The sequence below is a fragment of the Anarrhichthys ocellatus genome, unplaced genomic scaffold (genome assembly GCF_004355925.1).
Source record: "Anarrhichthys ocellatus isolate YVR2014 unplaced genomic scaffold, GSC_Weel_1.0 scaffold2, whole genome shotgun sequence".
Lineage (NCBI taxonomy): Eukaryota > Metazoa > Chordata > Actinopteri > Perciformes > Anarhichadidae > Anarrhichthys > Anarrhichthys ocellatus.
Genome location: NW_022280032.1, coordinates 16,357,238 through 16,374,849, shown reverse-complemented (window position 1 = coordinate 16,374,849; position 17,612 = coordinate 16,357,238). Strand labels below are relative to the sequence as shown.

General features: G+C 42.3%; 3 protein-coding genes across 5 annotated transcripts in view; 2 read left to right on the top strand and 1 right to left on the bottom strand.

The window, feature by feature from the left end:
• LOC116389247 (cytochrome b-c1 complex subunit Rieske, mitochondrial-like) overlaps positions 1-943 on the bottom strand; it is a 40,964-nt gene extending 40,021 nt beyond the window's left edge. Inside the window, exons 1-2 of the mRNA XM_031857796.1 lie at positions 733-943; positions 6-226 (exon numbers count right to left, since the gene is read on the bottom strand). Of these exons, the coding sequence (XP_031713656.1) occupies positions 6-226; positions 733-844 (333 nt within the window). The 5' untranslated portion in view covers positions 845-943. The remainder of the gene's footprint in view (positions 1-5; positions 227-732) is intronic.
• Positions 944-1,233: 290 nt separating this feature from the next.
• Positions 1,234-6,738, top strand: rxylt1 (ribitol xylosyltransferase 1). The gene is made up of 6 exons (XM_031864419.1): positions 1,234-1,422; positions 1,562-1,750; positions 3,124-3,226; positions 3,384-3,698; positions 3,835-4,005; positions 5,433-6,738. Exons 1-6 carry the CDS (start codon positions 1,275-1,277, stop codon positions 5,833-5,835), a joined length of 1,329 nt encoding a protein of 442 aa, XP_031720279.1. The 5' UTR covers positions 1,234-1,274; the 3' UTR covers positions 5,836-6,738.
• A 476-nt stretch (positions 6,739-7,214) lies between these two features.
• Positions 7,215-17,612, top strand: part of srgap1a (SLIT-ROBO Rho GTPase activating protein 1a) — a 73,259-nt gene continuing 62,861 nt past the window's right edge. For 2 of the 3 annotated variants that reach the window (XM_031863888.1, XM_031863897.1), the window contains exon 1: positions 7,216-7,909. In XM_031863888.1, the coding sequence (XP_031719748.1) occupies positions 7,846-7,909 (64 nt within the window). In that variant the 5' untranslated portion in view covers positions 7,216-7,845. Of the gene's footprint in view, positions 7,910-17,612 lie in introns of all 3 variants that reach the window. The other variant, XM_031863907.1, reaches the window with a different exon arrangement.

Genomic DNA, 17,612 nt, shown 5'->3' with positions numbered 1-17,612 from the left:
AGGACATCTGCTGATGCGCTCATTGAGGAGACAAACTGGGTGACCACCGTCTTGGCGGCATACACACCAACCACAGTGGTCGCTCCAGTGACGAGGTAAGAGAAGGACCTTCTCGCCTCGCTGCTCTCCTGGGAGGACTTGTTGGGGTCCGTAACCTCGGGGCGACGGTAGTCTGTAAAGTCAGGAATCTTGATATCTGTATGGGCCAGGCGGATCCCCCCAGGAGCTGGAGAAGAAACACAAGATGTAGTTTTTAAAAGGCACGAGCAGTTAATGGGCAAATTGTAAAATATTTGGTATCTTACAAAACAACATTTAAAGTAATGCTTCTCTGTCACACTGTGTCCTCCTATTTAAGGCTCAATTACTAGTAGATATAATAATGACTAGATTAATTGATCATGATTTGAATGAGAAGGACATTTATAAAGAAACATTTGGGATTAAATGTATACTGATTAATATATTGGATCCCGAAGCATTAATCGTTATAGATATGAAACCAGAGTGACCTTTTTTTTTTAAAGCTGGTCAGAGCAAGTTATTAGTACTAGCGTTAGTCTGGAGACATGAACGGCAATAAAATAGAGAAGCATAAAATGTACACGCTGTTAAAATGAACATGTTAATTAATCAGTATGAAGTCAGTATATTACGTTGCATCGTCACATCAGCACCACCGCAAACTCCGCCCGTTACATCCAACGTCATATAGCCACAAGTCGGCCTTACCAGCAGAAGGCACCAAGTCCTTGGCAGCAGAGGACCGCAGGCTTTTAACTGTCTGTTTTGTTGCCTGCAAGTAAGGGGAAAGAGCCCCGGCACGAGCGGACATGGACATCATCTTTGCCCAGAATAAGGGACTCCCACGTCGAAACTGTGGACACGACCCGACCTTGCGAGTAAAAATCTGACGTGCACCTCGCTGATGTGCTTTACCAGAAACTCCCTCCGCCCTCTCAACGTTCCGCATTAAGTACGGTCTGACCGAAGTGTCCCTTTCGTTTTTATCTTATATATCGAGTAATTCTATTATTTTAGATGTATTAAATGAAGCCACCATTACATGTTATATATTCAGTGTTGACATATAGCAACAGTTTTGACTAACATGGTTGAAATCCTATAATCATTTAAAATAACGTTTGTTTCGGTACAGGCATTTTTCTAAGGCAGCTGTATCCAGGGGTCCTCATGATGTAAACAAGGGTCCTCACACAAAATATGGAGAGGGGCTACACAATGGTAACTTGAGAGAGTAAAATAAAATAAAAATGAAAATACCAAAAAGAAAGCTATTCCTGCTAATTATTTTTGCATATGTGGCATTTTCACTCTATGCTGCATATAATGTCTTCTTCAGCACCAAAGTCATCTCCCGTGTTCACAGGGTGGTGAAGAAAGAGACGGGGGCACTCTCGGGTAATTACACTTAACCGTAACCGTTATCTAGTCCCGATTGCAAATACACTGTTAGAACCTCGTTCCGTTCTTATAGTAACTAAGATGGAGGAAATGTGTGCCTATAAGCTATAATGTAAATTGTGTGTTGTGTTTGCAGGTGGCGTAAGAGATGGCGGTGCTGTTGCTCCATTCCTAGCTCGTGATTGGAATCCGTGGGAGGATGAACAGGTGGACTACAACTCTGCTCTGACCAAAAAGAGGGAGGCTTTCAAACAGCACCTGGGTCGAATTGACAAGAACAAACCCAAAAGATACAGGGTACAAATCTGGGGTAAAGCTGCCATAGGTAAGTCGTGGTATTATATAATCTGTCTGTCACAGCCTGCAGAGAAGGTCTGTGGTGGGATTTGGGCGTGAAATGACAATTGTGTGACATCACAGTGCCATTTTGATTCTTACAACTACAGATGATTTAAAAAACAGTTTCCCTTTTTATTGAATTAGATACAAATTTGAAAATGTTGTTTTTCAAGTCTTCTGATTGATGCTTTTCATTGGCCTCTGGTTGTGTTAATTTCAACATTTTTATTGTCATTTATTCAATTATTCTGTGGAACAGAATGTTATACCTCACTGAAGATGAGGGGCAAGAAATACAGAAACGAGGCAATACAACATAACAAATAGACAGTACAGTCTGAGTGTTATGTATAAAGGAATACAGAATACAAACTGAACATCATATAAAAGAGTTAGAGTTAGAGTTGTGTGATGAAAACCGGCAGCAAGTCTGACAGCCAGAGGAGAAAACCTCTGGGTCCCTCTGACAGTTTTGGCCTTATGTCAGTAGCACCTGCAACATGGCCAACATTTCTAACTCACATTGTGCAGTCATGCATTGATAAACATCACTGATCTTATATGATGCGAACAACCAAAATAGTATTATTTTGTACGTGGTGTGGATGTAGAGAAGTTGAATGAACATTGAAAATAATATGTATTATTGAAAATTATTACATTTGTTATTACATGTATTTAATTGAATTTATCTATGAAATAACTGAGAATCTGGATGTTATTATTATACCACAGTTGCAGTGTAATTGCAGAGGGCAGGAAGATACTTGGTGAACAGTGTGAACAGTGTTTAGAAAGGGGAAATTGTATTTTACATGCGATTGATAAAATAGATCTTTAAAAAAAATGTAAACAATGTTATTAAGTAAAATATAAATGATATTTTAATTGTCTTAATGTCTAGAATCAAAAAGATTTTTCAAAGCAAATTTTGGGGGGGGCAAAAGTAAATTATATATAGTAGTAGATTAATCATATTGGTGTAGATCAGAGTTTAAATAAAATAAAATAAACCAGATTAAGAGCGTAGCTATCAGCGCACCAAACACCAAATTCAACTATGTATCAAACATGTTTTGAAAGGTTGTTAAAAAAATCCCTCTAAATCATAATTCTTCCTTACTTGAGACAAAATTCTTGCATTAGAGAGAGGTATACCACTATGATGGTTGAAGTGACAGTAACTACAGTATATACACCTGATGATACCAGGAGTGTACAGAGTGTACAGACATAGAGACAGATACAAACTACATTGATGCTCTTCTGCAGAAGACAATAATACAACATAATGGCTCTGCACAAGTTGACATTTGAAATCTGGTAGTAAATGGCTGTGAACGCTTCTCTTCTCCTCAGGGATTTACCTTTGGGAACATATTTTAGAGGGACCCCTCAACCCTACTGACAAGATCGCACAATGGCGAGAGGGAGAACTGCAGTCAGGAAAGATTGATTTCAGGTAACAAGTCAAACATGGGAGACTTAACAACTGCCAAATCCAAGCATTTGATCTGCTTTTGGGTCTCTGTGAAACACACCACATCATATACAAACCACTTAAGACACAACTATCAAATTGACTTGTTTTCCCTCCCCTCTTGCCTCTCCATCTTTAGTTTCTACACAGGTCCTGCTGTGGTCCAGGGTCATGTCCCTCTGGATATGAACAGCCTGGTTCTGGTTCTGAATGGCCGCGAGCAGCAGAAGGTCTCTTACTCCACACGGTGGCTGGAGCATGTCCAAGCTCTGGTACATTCCCATACAGTGTCAAACGTGGCTGTGGTCCTCCTGGGGAATGAGCACTGCAACAACGACTTCATTGCCCCATACCTAAAGAGAAATGGTGGATTTGTGGACTTGCTGTTTCTAGTGTACGACAGCCCCTGGGTTAACGACAAGGATGTCTTCCAGTGGCCTCTTGGTGTCGCCACGTATGTCATTTCTTACTCGTGTGTGTCAGTGTGTGAGTGTATGTGTACTCAATATCAGTACATTAAACTGCGGGTTGTACTTTCAAATGAATAGCTTTGTCTAACACATTGCTCTGTTTTGCTTGTCTCTGTGCAGATACAGGCAGTTTCCTATGATCAGGCCTAATGCCCAACTGATTACCTCCAACAGGCCATACCTCTGCAATTTCCTAGGAACTGTTTACAAAAATTCCTCCAGAGAAACTCTTATGCAGGTGCTGAAACAATCTGGCCTGGATAACGAATGCATCACCACTGCCAGGGAGAAGTAAGTCATTGTTTAGGACTGATATGACAGAGCTCACTTTTTCTATTTTCTTTAAATGACTATGTTGCTTGTTTATTGACTTGTTTTTAAAAAAAAGATTGATATTGAGAATAACAAGAACCTTTCACTGAGACATTTCTTTTGTATCTTTTTAAACATAACAAATAATTTCTATTATTTATGATACAACTGTTTTAGCTAACAGTCATTGGGGTTCTCCCGTTTACTGAGACATCAAATTCAAGGGCTTTGACATTATTTTCAAGGTCTTTTCTGGTGAAATTCAAGGAGATTAAATCAGTCTAGATTGTTTTGGTTCAAGTTGCCTAATTTTGTAAAACTCTGCCGCCTTCTCTCGAATATAATGGTACTATATGTCACTTGGCTGGTGGTGCTTAACGCGCCCCAAAAAATACATTTGAAAATCTCAAAAGCAATGTCTCTTTCGAGAAATCATGACCTGGTAACTCAAGATAATCAGAATCAGAATCAGCTTTATTGGCCTTGTATGCGTGCTCATACATGGAATTTGACTCTCATCGTACATACATACATAGAATATACAATAAACAAGAGAAATATAAAAACAAGGACATCAAAGACAACAAAGTAGAACAGGGAAACAAAGCATAAATATTAACATTTAAGTACTATGTACAATGTAAATCCACAGGCCTTGTTGTGAGCAGTTTCATGTAGAAACTATTTTCTTTCAACTGTAGTTCTTACATGAAACCGCTCACAACAAGGTCTTGAGTTACCCGGTCATGATTTCTGGAAAGAGACATTGCTGCTGAGTTTTTCAAATGTATTTTGTGTCTAGTTCCATTATATTGGAGAGATGGCCGACATCTCTACGGCCAATATTTCTAAAACCAGGCAGCTCACACCAAAACAATCTAGATTGATAAACAGCACTACAGGTAAGAGGAAAAATATGTATTTTAGATATTGAGGTGAACTCTCCCTTTAAAGTAATACATCACAGAGGCTGAAGAGGTTAGACTTTATATTATTAAACTTAAGAATTCATTTTTGCACAGAAATGTGGACTGTGGATTTTGTTTGCCATCACTTATACTGGAATTGTGTTATATGTTTTACTTAAATGTAAGTAGTTTGCAAACTTTACCCATACATTTTAGGGGCTGCTGCGCACACAGAGGGCATCGGTAAAAATACAATTCTCTGACTTCCTGTATGTGGTACGTAATGCAGTTTGAGAAGAGTTTTGTTGGTTCTTAATGTTGCCAGGGAACCCTGGTGTTATCGGTAGCTACCTTTTTATGTCTTTAGACATTTTAAATGTAGAATTTTACATATTGAATATAAATGTGGTTGAGGTGAGATATCTACAATAGGAATCATCTGATTGGAAGAGTGCTGCGATATATTTAGCACATTAACTACACTTATTCTTGCCTCAGGTGGCTCCCTCAGGAGACAGCGGAAAGCTTGAGAGGCTATCAGACAGCTCTGGCTCAGAGCGAGCTCACTCTCTGCCCAGTCGGAATCAACACGGAGTGCTACCGCATCTACGAGGCGTGCTCCTACGGCTCGGTGCCCGTGGTGGAAGATGTACTGACACCGGGGAGCTGCGTGGCCGGGTCCAGCTCCCCACTGCGTCTGCTCAAAGCTGCAGGAGCACCCTTCATCTTCATCAGTGACTGGAAAGAACTGCCGGCCATCTTGGAGAGGGAGAGAGGGATGAGCCAGGAGCAGAGGGTGGACAGGAGGAGGAGGCTGCTGGAGTGGTACGCCAGCTTCCGTCAGCAGATGAAGGAGAGGTTCACTGAGGTCATCGAGGAGACTTTCTTCAAAAGCGGCTGACGGGAGCGTTTCACAAACAAACATTTAAAAGGTATACAGGAGTAGACGTTCGATATTGGTTTAATTTATTTTGTGGTTGGTGGATAAATGTGACATACTACTGGTGTTGTGAGCCTGATGATGTTCAGTGTAATATTCATGTGCGGGTTATTATAAAACCATTTGTGTGTGTTGTAAAGCTGCCATTACTAGTCATTAAAGGGCCCCATGACATTAGTGTCATGGGTCATGTTTATTATGTTAATGTTTACAATGGTGGAATGTCCAGGTGTTTAGAAATACTAAATTATACTGCCTTTGCATTTTGAAAGATCATTATTTCAAAGATTATTTCAACCATGTTTTATATCTGTTTGTACACACTTAATATTGTGATTTTTAAAAAACACTAAACAAGGAGTAAAAATGAGATGTTATGTGTTTTTAGGCCTCATTTGAAAATGGTGCTTAGAGCTCTTATTTTGTAAGCCACTTGAAAATGGATGTTGTTGCTGTGGCATGTGACAATGTTCTGATCAAAACATAACAAAGGACTTTCTTCTTTGTTCTGTTTATTTTAGTGGTGTGCTGCATGGATATTATTTTATTTTTTTGACATTGCAAGCCAATAAATTGGAGTGTTGTCTTGAAGAGAAATGAGTGGATGTGCTTGTCCTGTGCATTTATTTTTTATACACTGCAGATGGCGCTGTGGTCCAGGTAGTTTTTAGTGGCTACAATGATCTCAGATGAAGGTAAAGGCTTTTTGAAGTTGGGCATAAATAAATGAGAAAAAGCATGGGGGAATCTTTGTTAAACTTATACAAAGACAATGTATCTAATCTGCATTTGACTAATTATTGTCTTTTTCGACTATATGATGAATAACTTCTTAACAATAAAAATACATGAATAATATATTAGCTATATTGGCTTACCTGTGTGCATGAGTGCATGGGTGTATCCAGGAAATACGGGCCCCCTGAGTATGTTTTACCTGGATGTTTAGAGGCCCTCTGCTGCTGTGGGCCCTTATTTATTGCTGGATATCCGTTTATTTGAAAAAAATGATCCTGTGTTTGTGATTTTTCTTTGGATTGATTAAGGGCAAAAGCAACTGCAAAATCCTTACTGTCATTATGTGAATTTAGTTGGAATGCCACATGTAAGCTTGGGTATTTGTTTGTATGAAGACATAAATAAATAAATAATTTGGTTTTCATTACAAGTAATACTAAGGAGAATCATAACGTATACTTTGCTACGTTTTAATCGGTTCCAACTGTTGTATGGATACATAAACACAACTTTATATTTGGGGGCAGGGGTGTCAGTCCACTGGTGTCCACTAGCTCTATGTGCGTGCAGATCCCTCCCTCTCCTTCCTCTCCTCTCCCTGCTTGACTCCAGCTGCTGTGTGCTGCAGTCGGCCGGCCCTGTCTGCCTCTGAGCCTGCTGGGAGTTAGGGAGGGGGGGGAGAGAAACCGTCGAGGGAGAGCGAACAAGGGGGGAGGTGAGTGTGTATATGGGTCCCAAACTGGAAACCGCTACCAACAAGCACACACCCGCACGACTGAGAGCGACTTTAAAGACCTCCGGGTGGATCGCTGCCACTACTTTGCAGAGACCCGTGGAAACCCGTCACGGAGACCCTGAAACTTGCGTGCTTGTCTTTTTTCTTCTTCTTCTGTGGTATTAGCGGCAGCGCTGTTGCGCCGCCCGCACCGACTGCTCTGTTACTTGAGAGGATTCATTGGTTGGAGCAGCATTGCGCATTGGCCCCGCTTTAATTCCACCGTTTATCCAGAGAGAAGAGGAACACCTAACACTCTGTCTTTAAGTGGAGCTTGTTGCAGAGTTAAACTGCAACAAAGTGTCATTTTGTGTCGCGCCTCTTCTTTCCCTCGCCTTCATTCTTTTTTCTCGTCCTGTGTGGGATGCGACCGCTGCTGTAAGACTCCTCGCTGGTTGACAGTTTTTTTTTTTCCTCAAGAAGTTTACAACAAGCTTCGGACGGAAAAAGACAGAAAAATGTCCACGTCGAGGTTCAAAAAGGATAAAGAAATCATCGCGGATTACGAGAGTCAAGTCAAAGGTAAGGCAGAGTGAGTGCTTCTCTGGGAAATGCTCGTCGGAGCCGCAGGAAGATTAATTGGGAAAAGGCTAATGTTAGATTACCTGCATGAGTCGTAGCCAGTGATGTGGTGTGTTCAATAGAAATAAAGTTAGCAGTGTGTGACTTAGTATTGGTGTCTACTGCACGGCGAACAATCATGTGTTTAACACGGACATATCTTCATATAAATTGGATTTCTGTAGAATTACTTCACGGGCCAAAAACAATATAGTGGTAACGTTATTTATGTGAGCATTGCAAGGGTGTGAATTTAAATTAGCATTAGGTGACTGAGTTCAGGAGTGGCCTGTAGTCTTTTGTTTTGCAGCTTTGCACGTGAAAGCTCATAGAGGAGATCACCATGTTTCACACATGAAGCCTATCAAGAAATCTACTAGCTTCTAGTCGGATGTCCAATCGGGTTACAATCTTCTTTTCCCGCTCAGACCGTTTTACTGCCACTTCTTGGTCTGGCGCATTTTATTGTGTTAACGTGTTTAACAACCTGTTACTATCAGAGTTACTGCGCGGTTCCCACAGCATTACAGCGTGGTAATGAGACCGAGGACGGGCAGAGCACATGTTCAGACAGCACACCTGTATTAAGATTCAGTGTGTTGCTCAGGGGCACTTCAGAAGAGCAGTTAGATTGTGCGTGGGGTCATTTGTATTTACCTGTCTATGTCCTTTTCTGTTTATACAGACTTCACCCTGAAGCATAACACTGCTATGTGTGATTTAGAGGAGTGCAAGACTGCGTAATGATGCCACCCTAACTTATCTCGTCTCCTACAAGCGTGCCCCCCCATGCAGGCAGAGCAGATTTAGTTTATTCCCAGACAGACCAGCACAGGAAAGAGGCTTCTGGGTAACCGTGGGGATTTGGCCCCCAGCCAACCAGCTCTGTTCTTCAGCATGGTGAAATACCACCTATTCATGTCCTCTGTATGCAACCTTAAATCCAGAGAAAGAGGGTAGGTTAGCTGGGGTCGGGTGGGGGGCTAGAGAAGAAAGGGCACCAGTGCTGCTTGAGGAATTACAAGATTGCATGTAGTTGAGCACAAGCTCTCATTTGCAAGGAATGTTCAGCACCCTTTGACAATGACTACGGGGTTTGGGCCTGTGATGGAGGAGGATGCTCAGTCACAGGGGATGCTGACCAAGAGATGACGAAGCCTCCCATTTGTCATGCAGAACCCAGCGGGGCGATAACAGCGACCTGATGCTACTGAGAAAAGCTGTTGCTAGAAAAGGGCCGCCGGAGCCTCGGTGAATCAATGTTACGCCGTGTTGTTTTGTTGAAGATGCAGAATTGAATTCTGAGGGTTATGTACTGAGGCTTGTCATGCATTGTAAATATTCCTGTGAGCATATATATATATATATTTTTTTAATCCTCAGGTTGTGTCTAGCTATTTACATAATTTACCGTACTTGTTCTTTTTGCATTGCAAATAGCTTGCGGTTATTCAGTTTGACAGTTGCTTTATTTCTTATCAATCGCATTTAATTTTTTTCGACTAAGACATTTGTGAGTGTGCCCGAGGTTCATCTTTTGTGTTGCATTTAGCATTGACAGCCTATCGCACTCAGCTCACCGCAATTAACCACGGAGAGACATCATGTTGGATATATTCACACCAAAGCATATTCAGACCTACTGGAGAATCTCTACAAAATGTATGCTTCATGTCGAGCATAACAATGGCCCGCCTTTAGCAGGTCGGATGACTCCTGCAGATGCAGACCCCGTTTGTTCTGGAACAATAGCTGCCAGAGTTAGCGGCGGAAGAAAGTGCATTCAGTCAACATCAAGTATTCTGTTTCGGAGCTGCTCCTGATTTTGCAGCTGTGAAGTGTTTTATGAGTTAAGAAAGAGTCTGCAGTGATAATGAGTGGGATCACATCTGCATAGTAGCTGTGATAGCCAGAGGCAGATTGTGGTGAACAGACATTGATTACTCAAGAAGTAGAACAACAAGCGGCCCAGAAAACAGCCGGAGCTGATGTTTTTTGATCTTTTTGGCCTGCATCCTCGCTGTCTCACAGTTTGAAAAATGTGTATACATTCTCACAATATTTAGTCAAATATCTGGCGGCCAGTTGGGGCTCATCTTGCATAACATTTGCCATCATCCTGCATTATGCAGATTTACACACAACATTTCCAGTTTTTTGAGAATCAGCTTTTTGTTATTGTTTATGCATTGTTATTCAAAGCAGTAGATGTGAGGTTTTTAATGTAGTGTTCTACGATGGCTGACACTACTGTTCTCAAACCCAACTTGTCATTCAGCTGACATCCACTTCTTAAGTACCCCCAACAACCTTTTTTTTTTTTTTTTTTTTTAAACCTCCCACAGATTAAATGAAAATCGATGTCATTCTGGCAATTCAAGGAAATTCTTCTTCTATTGCAAAAGCTCTGTAGCAAGGGGATTCAATTTTTGCTAATTGCCAAAATCGGCATCTACATCAAGACTCAGCCTGTTTTGGGAAAAACAAAAACATTAAGAAGATTGGGTTAAGACAGTGGAATTTGTTTGTGCTTTATGGCGCACATCGTTGCAGTCAATTTAAGTAATTTAAAGCCGACTAAGGGAAGGTTGTGGGTACATTGGTATTCTCTGTGGACGGGTGGATCAGAGCATAGCAACCTTGCTGTGTTCTCTCTTGGGCAGAGTGTTGGTTTGATGTCAGGCTGTGGCTTGCTTTTTGTGGCCCGGGGTGTGCGGGGGGTCGTGGCTCTGGTGGCAGGACCCCTTGAACCTCCGTCAGGGGTCCTCTCCCAGATCATCATAAAGGAGGTCCCCTGTGACCTGTCTTCACTGCTGTTTGAAATCAGAGCCCACCAGATGTCGCACATATGGGCCATCTGGATCTGGATTGGGATCATGCAGAGGCAAACTGTAATTTTGCTCTGAAACGGTCTTTCATGTTTTTTTTACTGAAATAAATCCAGCTCGTCACCAGACTTCAGCATGTGATGATGTGGAGATTGTGGTGTGCCGAAGCCACCTTCTCTCTAGAAGGTTCTTCCGAAAAAAAACTACTGGATTATAAACTAGGAACACTTTAAAATACGTAAACAAATAGTCTCCTCGGTGGAATAAATACACTTGCAAAGTGCTTTTTACAGAAACGACAGCCAATAGCCGTTTCACATCAGAAGTTTCATGTTTTGTTTTGCTTATAGTATTGATTATTCGACCAATTATTGTTTGAATCATAGACTGTAAATAAGAAGTGGGCGTAGTCATCGTGACGTCACCCATTGGTTTGTGGACGGCTGTTTTGAAGCCTGGAGTTCAGCGATTTTGCATTTTTCCATCTTGGATTGCGGTCGTCGCCACGTTGTTTTTTTGCAACCGGACCATAATTTACTAAATGAACATCGTGTGTATTGAAGAAGACTTGAAACTAGTGATTGAGACCATAAAACTCATGTTTACAATGTTTACTGAGGGAATAAATCAAGTGAGAAGTAGGGTCATTTTCTCATAGACTTCTATACAATCTGACTTCTTTTTGCAACCGGAGGAGTCGCCCCCTGCTGGTCAGTAGAGAGAATGCACGTTTTTAGACACTTCCGCATCGGCTTCACTTGGCAGAACCAGAGGTTGCCTCCCGGTTTGAATGAACTGATTCATTACGTCATCATCGACTTAAAAATAAACCTGCACATCGCAACTTCCTCGAGTCCAAAGCTGTGTCCTTGAATGTCTTGTGATGGTATTCAACTTTTAAATATATAAAACAGAGAAAAGCAGGATATTAGAGAAGCTGAAACCAGCTTCGTTTTACTCAATCAGTAACTTTAAACTTGTTATCAGTTGGTTCTATCCATTGACTGACTGATTGATTGATTGTACTAACCAATGCTTTGTAACAGTCTTTTCCATCTTTATGAATAAATACACTTTGAGAAAAGCCATCAGACTCCGGTGTCCTTAGGTCCCCTCTGCTCTCTTGATTATTAAATATTGTCAATTAGGCGTTTATGTGTGTGAGCCGAGCTGAAAGGAGCTGTCACTATAACCTGACCTTTGGTGACGGTCAAATTCTGTCCTATTAAGACCAAGCTGGAGCCACCCGATGAAGTGCCTCTCTGCATTCAGAAATCTTTCGGGGTAAATGAGATGCCTTAAGGTGAATGGCAACTTGGGAACCACTACTGTTGTGGGCCATTCACTTTTCTCAAGGTCTTCTCTTTCTGGCCTTCAGCTAATCTAAACAGCCGTGATATGTATTTTTGGCACTCTATGATGCTGCGTTTTAACAGCTTCTCAGAGGTGTTGAGGTTACAGGTTGCAAGACTAACGGAATCCTAAAGCCCCCTGGATCTCCACATCAGGCATCCATCCACACACTTACCATCTGTCTTCACTGCCCCTCCTTCTGAAACTGTGTGCGTGTGTCAGTAGTGTGTTTCCACCCAGTGGTGTGGCACTGGAGTGAGTTTGTGCATTTGCATGGGCGGGTGAATGGTTATTGACGGAACCATCTGTGGCTGCTCACCCCTTTTTGGCAGTTTTAATATACTCTGCTGAGCACAAGCAAGGATTCACCTTCCCTGCTGTGCTTTTCGTTGTAGCCATAAAGGCCACCAGGACGTTACTGCAGGCCCCCCCCCCAACCCCTCACCTCTCCCTCAAAACAAAAATCCGAACCAACCCCCTTGCATCCCTAAACCAAACAAAAAGGCTGCAATTGAAGTGTCACTGTAGCAGATCAAATTGACCCTTCGCTAAGCCCCGCCCCCTGCTACTACTCCGTCAAACTGTCAGAGCTACGTTACGTTGAAGGATGCATTCAGGACGTAAAAGTGATTCAGCAGTGAAAACTAAAAAGATGAAGATAGACGCTCCATCCCAGTGTAAAGGTGAACCACCACATCACCTGGGGATCGAGACAGAAGACGATTAACACTGTTCCCATAGAGCTGGATAGGTCTTTATTCACTGTTACCAATCAAGTAAAAGCAGCATGTGTATACATTCAGTAAACCTTCAGTTGCTAGCGTAGCATAGAAGTGCTGTTGAACTCCTTTCAACTTCTCCGGGTAACGAGTGTCACTATTCTACAACATTACACCGTGACTAGCTTGAAATCTACAAAACCAGCCCGAAAATCTAGTTATTTGATTGGCCAGTCTGCGTTTGAGGGGTGGGACTTTGCAAAGGGTAAATCATCTCCGGTTGTAACCCACACTGGTACTTAATTTCTTCAATTGCATTGATTAAATCAAACCCACTCTAACATGCGGACTGAGGCTGTTCTACCTGTGAATGAGTCATTCAGAGTGCCGGGTAATGAGCTGGATGAGAGCCAGTGTGCAGCTGTACGGTTCTAGTAGGAGGTGCAGGGTGTTAATGGAACTGGACTGTGATTAGAGAAAGCAAAACCGCCGAATTTAAAAACTGGGCTGGAAAAGTGAAATGGAAGGGAGAGGGGGGGATTTGGAGAGATTTTGGCAACTTTCTGGACAACTCTTAATGCTTTGAACCTCTGCTGGGGCCCACAGGACAGACAGGAAGGCAGACAGATGCAGTTCGGCCATCAGGCCATGCTGCTGTCTGCCACCCAGTGGGGCTGGATTAAGGGGAAGGAGATTGGGGGATGGGACGGTATGAGGTCAGCGCAGGAGTAAGTGAAGACGGAGGTTATAAGCTCTGATCTGGTCGACTTGTTCTAATCTGCTCCGGAGTGTGTTCAGCCCGTTCATCTGCAGGATCTAAGCCGTTTATGTGTCTCGCGGTGGCGAAAGCTTTTTAAGACGAACGCAAACATGCTTTAAGCGAAGTCTTTCGCCGTTTCTGTTTTCCTGCTTTCTCTTAAACAATGGGACATCTGCCACGTCGGCTCACTTTTTCCCTCCTGCGTCAAAGCTCCGACTGACCACGACAATCTTTTCACAGGCTGTGGCTTTTACTTGACTCGGGTGTCCCAGTCTAATTCACCTTCTGGGAACTGAAGCTGAGCTTTATGTGGTCCTAAGTTCTCCATCCACTTCCACTGTTGAAGCCTCAATAGGCTCAAGATGTTTCCTCAAGTCTATATGGGACTGCTCCTGGTTACACTTACTTTATATTTATGGATAGGTGGGAATAAGTTGTCGAACTTAATTTCTACCGAATGCACACTAGTGAGTCATCAAATCAACTGCTGATATGTGGATATCACTGCTTATACATCCACTCCACTTATTTGATTATGAGCCTAGTATATGGCCCTCTCTCATTATTGCAACAGGCATGTTAAGACTTTAATCAAGTTATCTTACTCGCATTCAAATTGTAAGTGGTGGAAAAATGCAGCCAATATTTTTGGGAAACGGCTAAAGTCCACATATATTATATTCCTTTTTCCTGTCAGTGTGCAGATTATCATATAACCCTCCAGATATTAAAGGTGCCCGGTTGAGTTTAGACTCGGTGTTATGCACCATAACTCATTGGTCGTATTTTTGAGTTCTAAAAGAAGTTTTCAATGTATTTCCTTCAATATAAAACATTTGTATTTTAAATCCAGCATTGCTTACACTCGTGTTTACACTAACCCTACTAGCTGGAAGTCTCAAATATTTTGACTTCATTAGAGCAGGGAGACATAAACCATCCAAAACCAAAGTGATAGAAATGCCCCATGTAATAGCTAAAAGATGTACGGTCAGTCACAACCTAAGTCCTTTTTTCACATTGTCTGATCCCGGGTTTTCACTTGTGCCTGTAGGTCTTCAGCTGGCGGGTTTCCCAGCTTTCCTCACACAATGCGATTCAAAACAATCAACTGTTTGGCAGGAATGACAACTAAGCAGCTTTTATTGTGCTGACAAGTCGAGCCTCGTCTGCGTTCATCAAATGGCTATTCATATTTCCTGCACCTGACAAAGACGAGCCAAATTACATTAGCCACTTTCTGTGTTGTGCCAAAAATGTGTTTTCTTATGTCCTTCCCACTGTATGCTTGAGTTGGTTTATAGTAAATGTATGTACATATTGTACAGACATATATGCAGTATTGTTCATGAAACAAATTTTGAAGACTGCTCCTAAAATTTCAATTTCTAATCCCATATTTTCTGCATAAATACTCCAATTCTTGATGTCAACAATCCAACTTCTTTACCGAGATGTTTCATCCTCTGAGGCTTTTTCTCCCTAAAGTTTGTCTTCTGAGGCAGACCTTACATCCAGGCATCCAACAAGCTCCTTTTCAGTTTTATACACTACCACAATTTCTTGCAAATTGCATAACATTTTTAAACGCCGTTGTAAGGTCATTAACTTCTGACCTCAATAGGCACACGCGTACAAAAAAAACCCCTCAAAGATGTTTTTGTTCTTATAAACAAGAGGTGTTAACTGCGATTCAGTGTAAAGTTTCTCACAGTTTCTCCAAACAATTCCTCCCCCCGCCTTCTGTCGTAAACTCTCTTACCCATCCACCCGTAACTCTGATGAACAGAAGTTTAATTTACTGATCGTGCGACTCCTCCCGGTCCCCTCCCCCCGGTTTCCTTTTCTTTCTACGTTGACCTCGTGACCCGAGAGAAGAAGGCTTTGAGGGACGGCTGCCCTCCTAATCAATAGCCAGAGACCACCCCATGAGGCACTGCTGCCATGTTGGGCTGCTGCCCCGAGGAAAAGTTTTGGGGGGGGAGAAATATTATAAAGCAAACAGCGGTCAATGAAATGTCAACTACAGGCTGCATCCCCTTTGTGTCTGCCAGCCTGATTGATTGTAGCTTAAAGCCAAGACGCCAACCCTCCCTTTCATTTGAAAATATAATGCAGTCTCGCTGCTGCGGACATCCCAAAATGTCGACACTGTCTCATGTGGTAACCTCTCCCTCGTGTCTCTGGTTCCCTCAATGCACCCGGGTCTGTTTTTAGTAGCACACACAGAGGAGTTGGACAGAGTTTTCCGTGGTCTCAGCTTATCAGCCTCACAATGGAGGCTCATTGTGGGTTACAGCAGCAGCAGGAGGAGGAGGAGGAGGCCCAAGCAGAGTGAGCAGATCTGAGCCGCCCCACGCAGAGCTTTCCTCCACCCTCCTCCCCCCGAGATGGAAACAGGAGCTATAGCTGCAGTTTCATCCACGGATATGTGGGGTGCTTGGAAATAGTAAAAAAAAAAAAAAAAAGAGCCATGTACGGATAAAGATGTCAGCCATGCTCCTCCCCTACTCGCTGTGTCCCACTGCCAGTGATCATCACACATGGAGAAAGTCTCCGTTCTCTGGCTGCATTATGTCCTTTCTCACTCGCTCAGCTTTTACATTCCCTGAAAACTCTCAAAGCTGCTACGCAACGTTGGTCAGCCATTTCTATAAATAGCACGATAATGTTTATTGTCATGAGACCTCATGTCATGCGGTTGTTATGCAATAGATGAAACGGATATCTCTATCTTCTTCTTGCACGTGGTTTACAGGTTTACAGTCAGATGAGGATTATTAGGATCATATTAGAGGTGGATAAGTAAAAGGCTACTGACGTGCGACTGCTTCTGTCCTCTCACTGAGCCCCTGCTGGCGGCCTTCTGTCCAGGAGAACTTGACCCCCTGGTCACTAAACCACTGACCTTTGCTCCTTGACCTGAATCCTCAGACCATAGCTCTGCCAACTCGGTTCAATTAGATTGATGTGCTGCTGAAAGCAGGGATCACAGATGCCTGTCGGCCATTCAAACGAATAATTAATGAGCTTTTTAATCCCATGTCTTTCAGTTAGAGATATATACTCTTATGTGCACCTTACCTGCAAAGTAACCGGTAACTGGCAAACCTGTTCCTGGTTATTATAACTTCTTTTTTCACCAAATTGTGCCAATTCCTTGTGTTTACTGTGGAACAACTCTGACGTGTGGATGATTGCAATGAACAGACGCTTGACTATGTGCCCGGGAGGAAGAATTCGTCAAATTTAAGGTTTGTTTTTTGATCATCTCATTCACAAATACACTCTTTTTCTCTTTACACGAGTCAGGAAGCTGACAACATAACTTCAATAAATTCAATAATTATTACAAGTCCGCCCCCAGTGCTAGTTTTGATACCAATGACACAAAAAACTAAATTTAGCCCCTGGTTAATCCACATGAAAATTAGCATAACAGATACATTTAAAGTGTCACAACATTCGCCTACTAATTGTTGAGATGATATCTATATGAGGACAGCCTGTGAAGGAACTGGCCTGTCAGAGGCAGAGCATGGTGGCTCTGCAAGTAGCTGCAAATCTTTGTCGTGTCATATCTTTCTCTGCTGGATGTTTTTAGGTAAAGATGAAGTGGAGCGTGTTGCTCTCTGCAAGAAGTCCCTGCAGACTCCTGACAGCCTATTTTGTCGAAGCTTAATAGGAGTGGCATTAGCTGCAAAGCAAAGTTAGTTTTTAGGATCCGACTGGTCTGGAAATGGAGCACGACACTGTCCTGGTCTGCCCCTCTTCTCATAACCCTAAGTAGAGCAAATCCTATCTGACACAAATGGTCATGAAGAAAATGGTACAGATGACACTTTAAAAAATTCTCCTCCTTAATTATAGATTGTGATCTGCACTTGGAGCAGGATGGCAGAAATTGCTGGAGCACCGTTATAGTAGGGGGAATCGATTGTTTAGAACAATTCAAAAGTGTGTGTGTGTGTGTGTGTGTGTGTGTGTGTGTGTGTGTGTGTGTG

What these genes read in the sequence shown, in the direction of transcription:
- rxylt1 (XM_031864419.1), top strand. Translation starts at nt 1,275, where the DNA reads ATGAAAATACCAAAAAGAAAGCTATTCCTGCTAATTATTTTTGCATAT. An exon ending in CTGGGGTAAAGCTGCCATAG is followed by an intron (nt 1,751 to 3,123) that starts GTAAGTCGTGGT and finishes TCTTCTCCTCAG; the next exon opens with GGATTTACCTTTGGGAACAT. An exon ending in TGGCCTCTTGGTGTCGCCAC is followed by an intron (nt 3,699 to 3,834) that starts GTATGTCATTTC and finishes GTCTCTGTGCAG; the next exon opens with ATACAGGCAGTTTCCTATGA.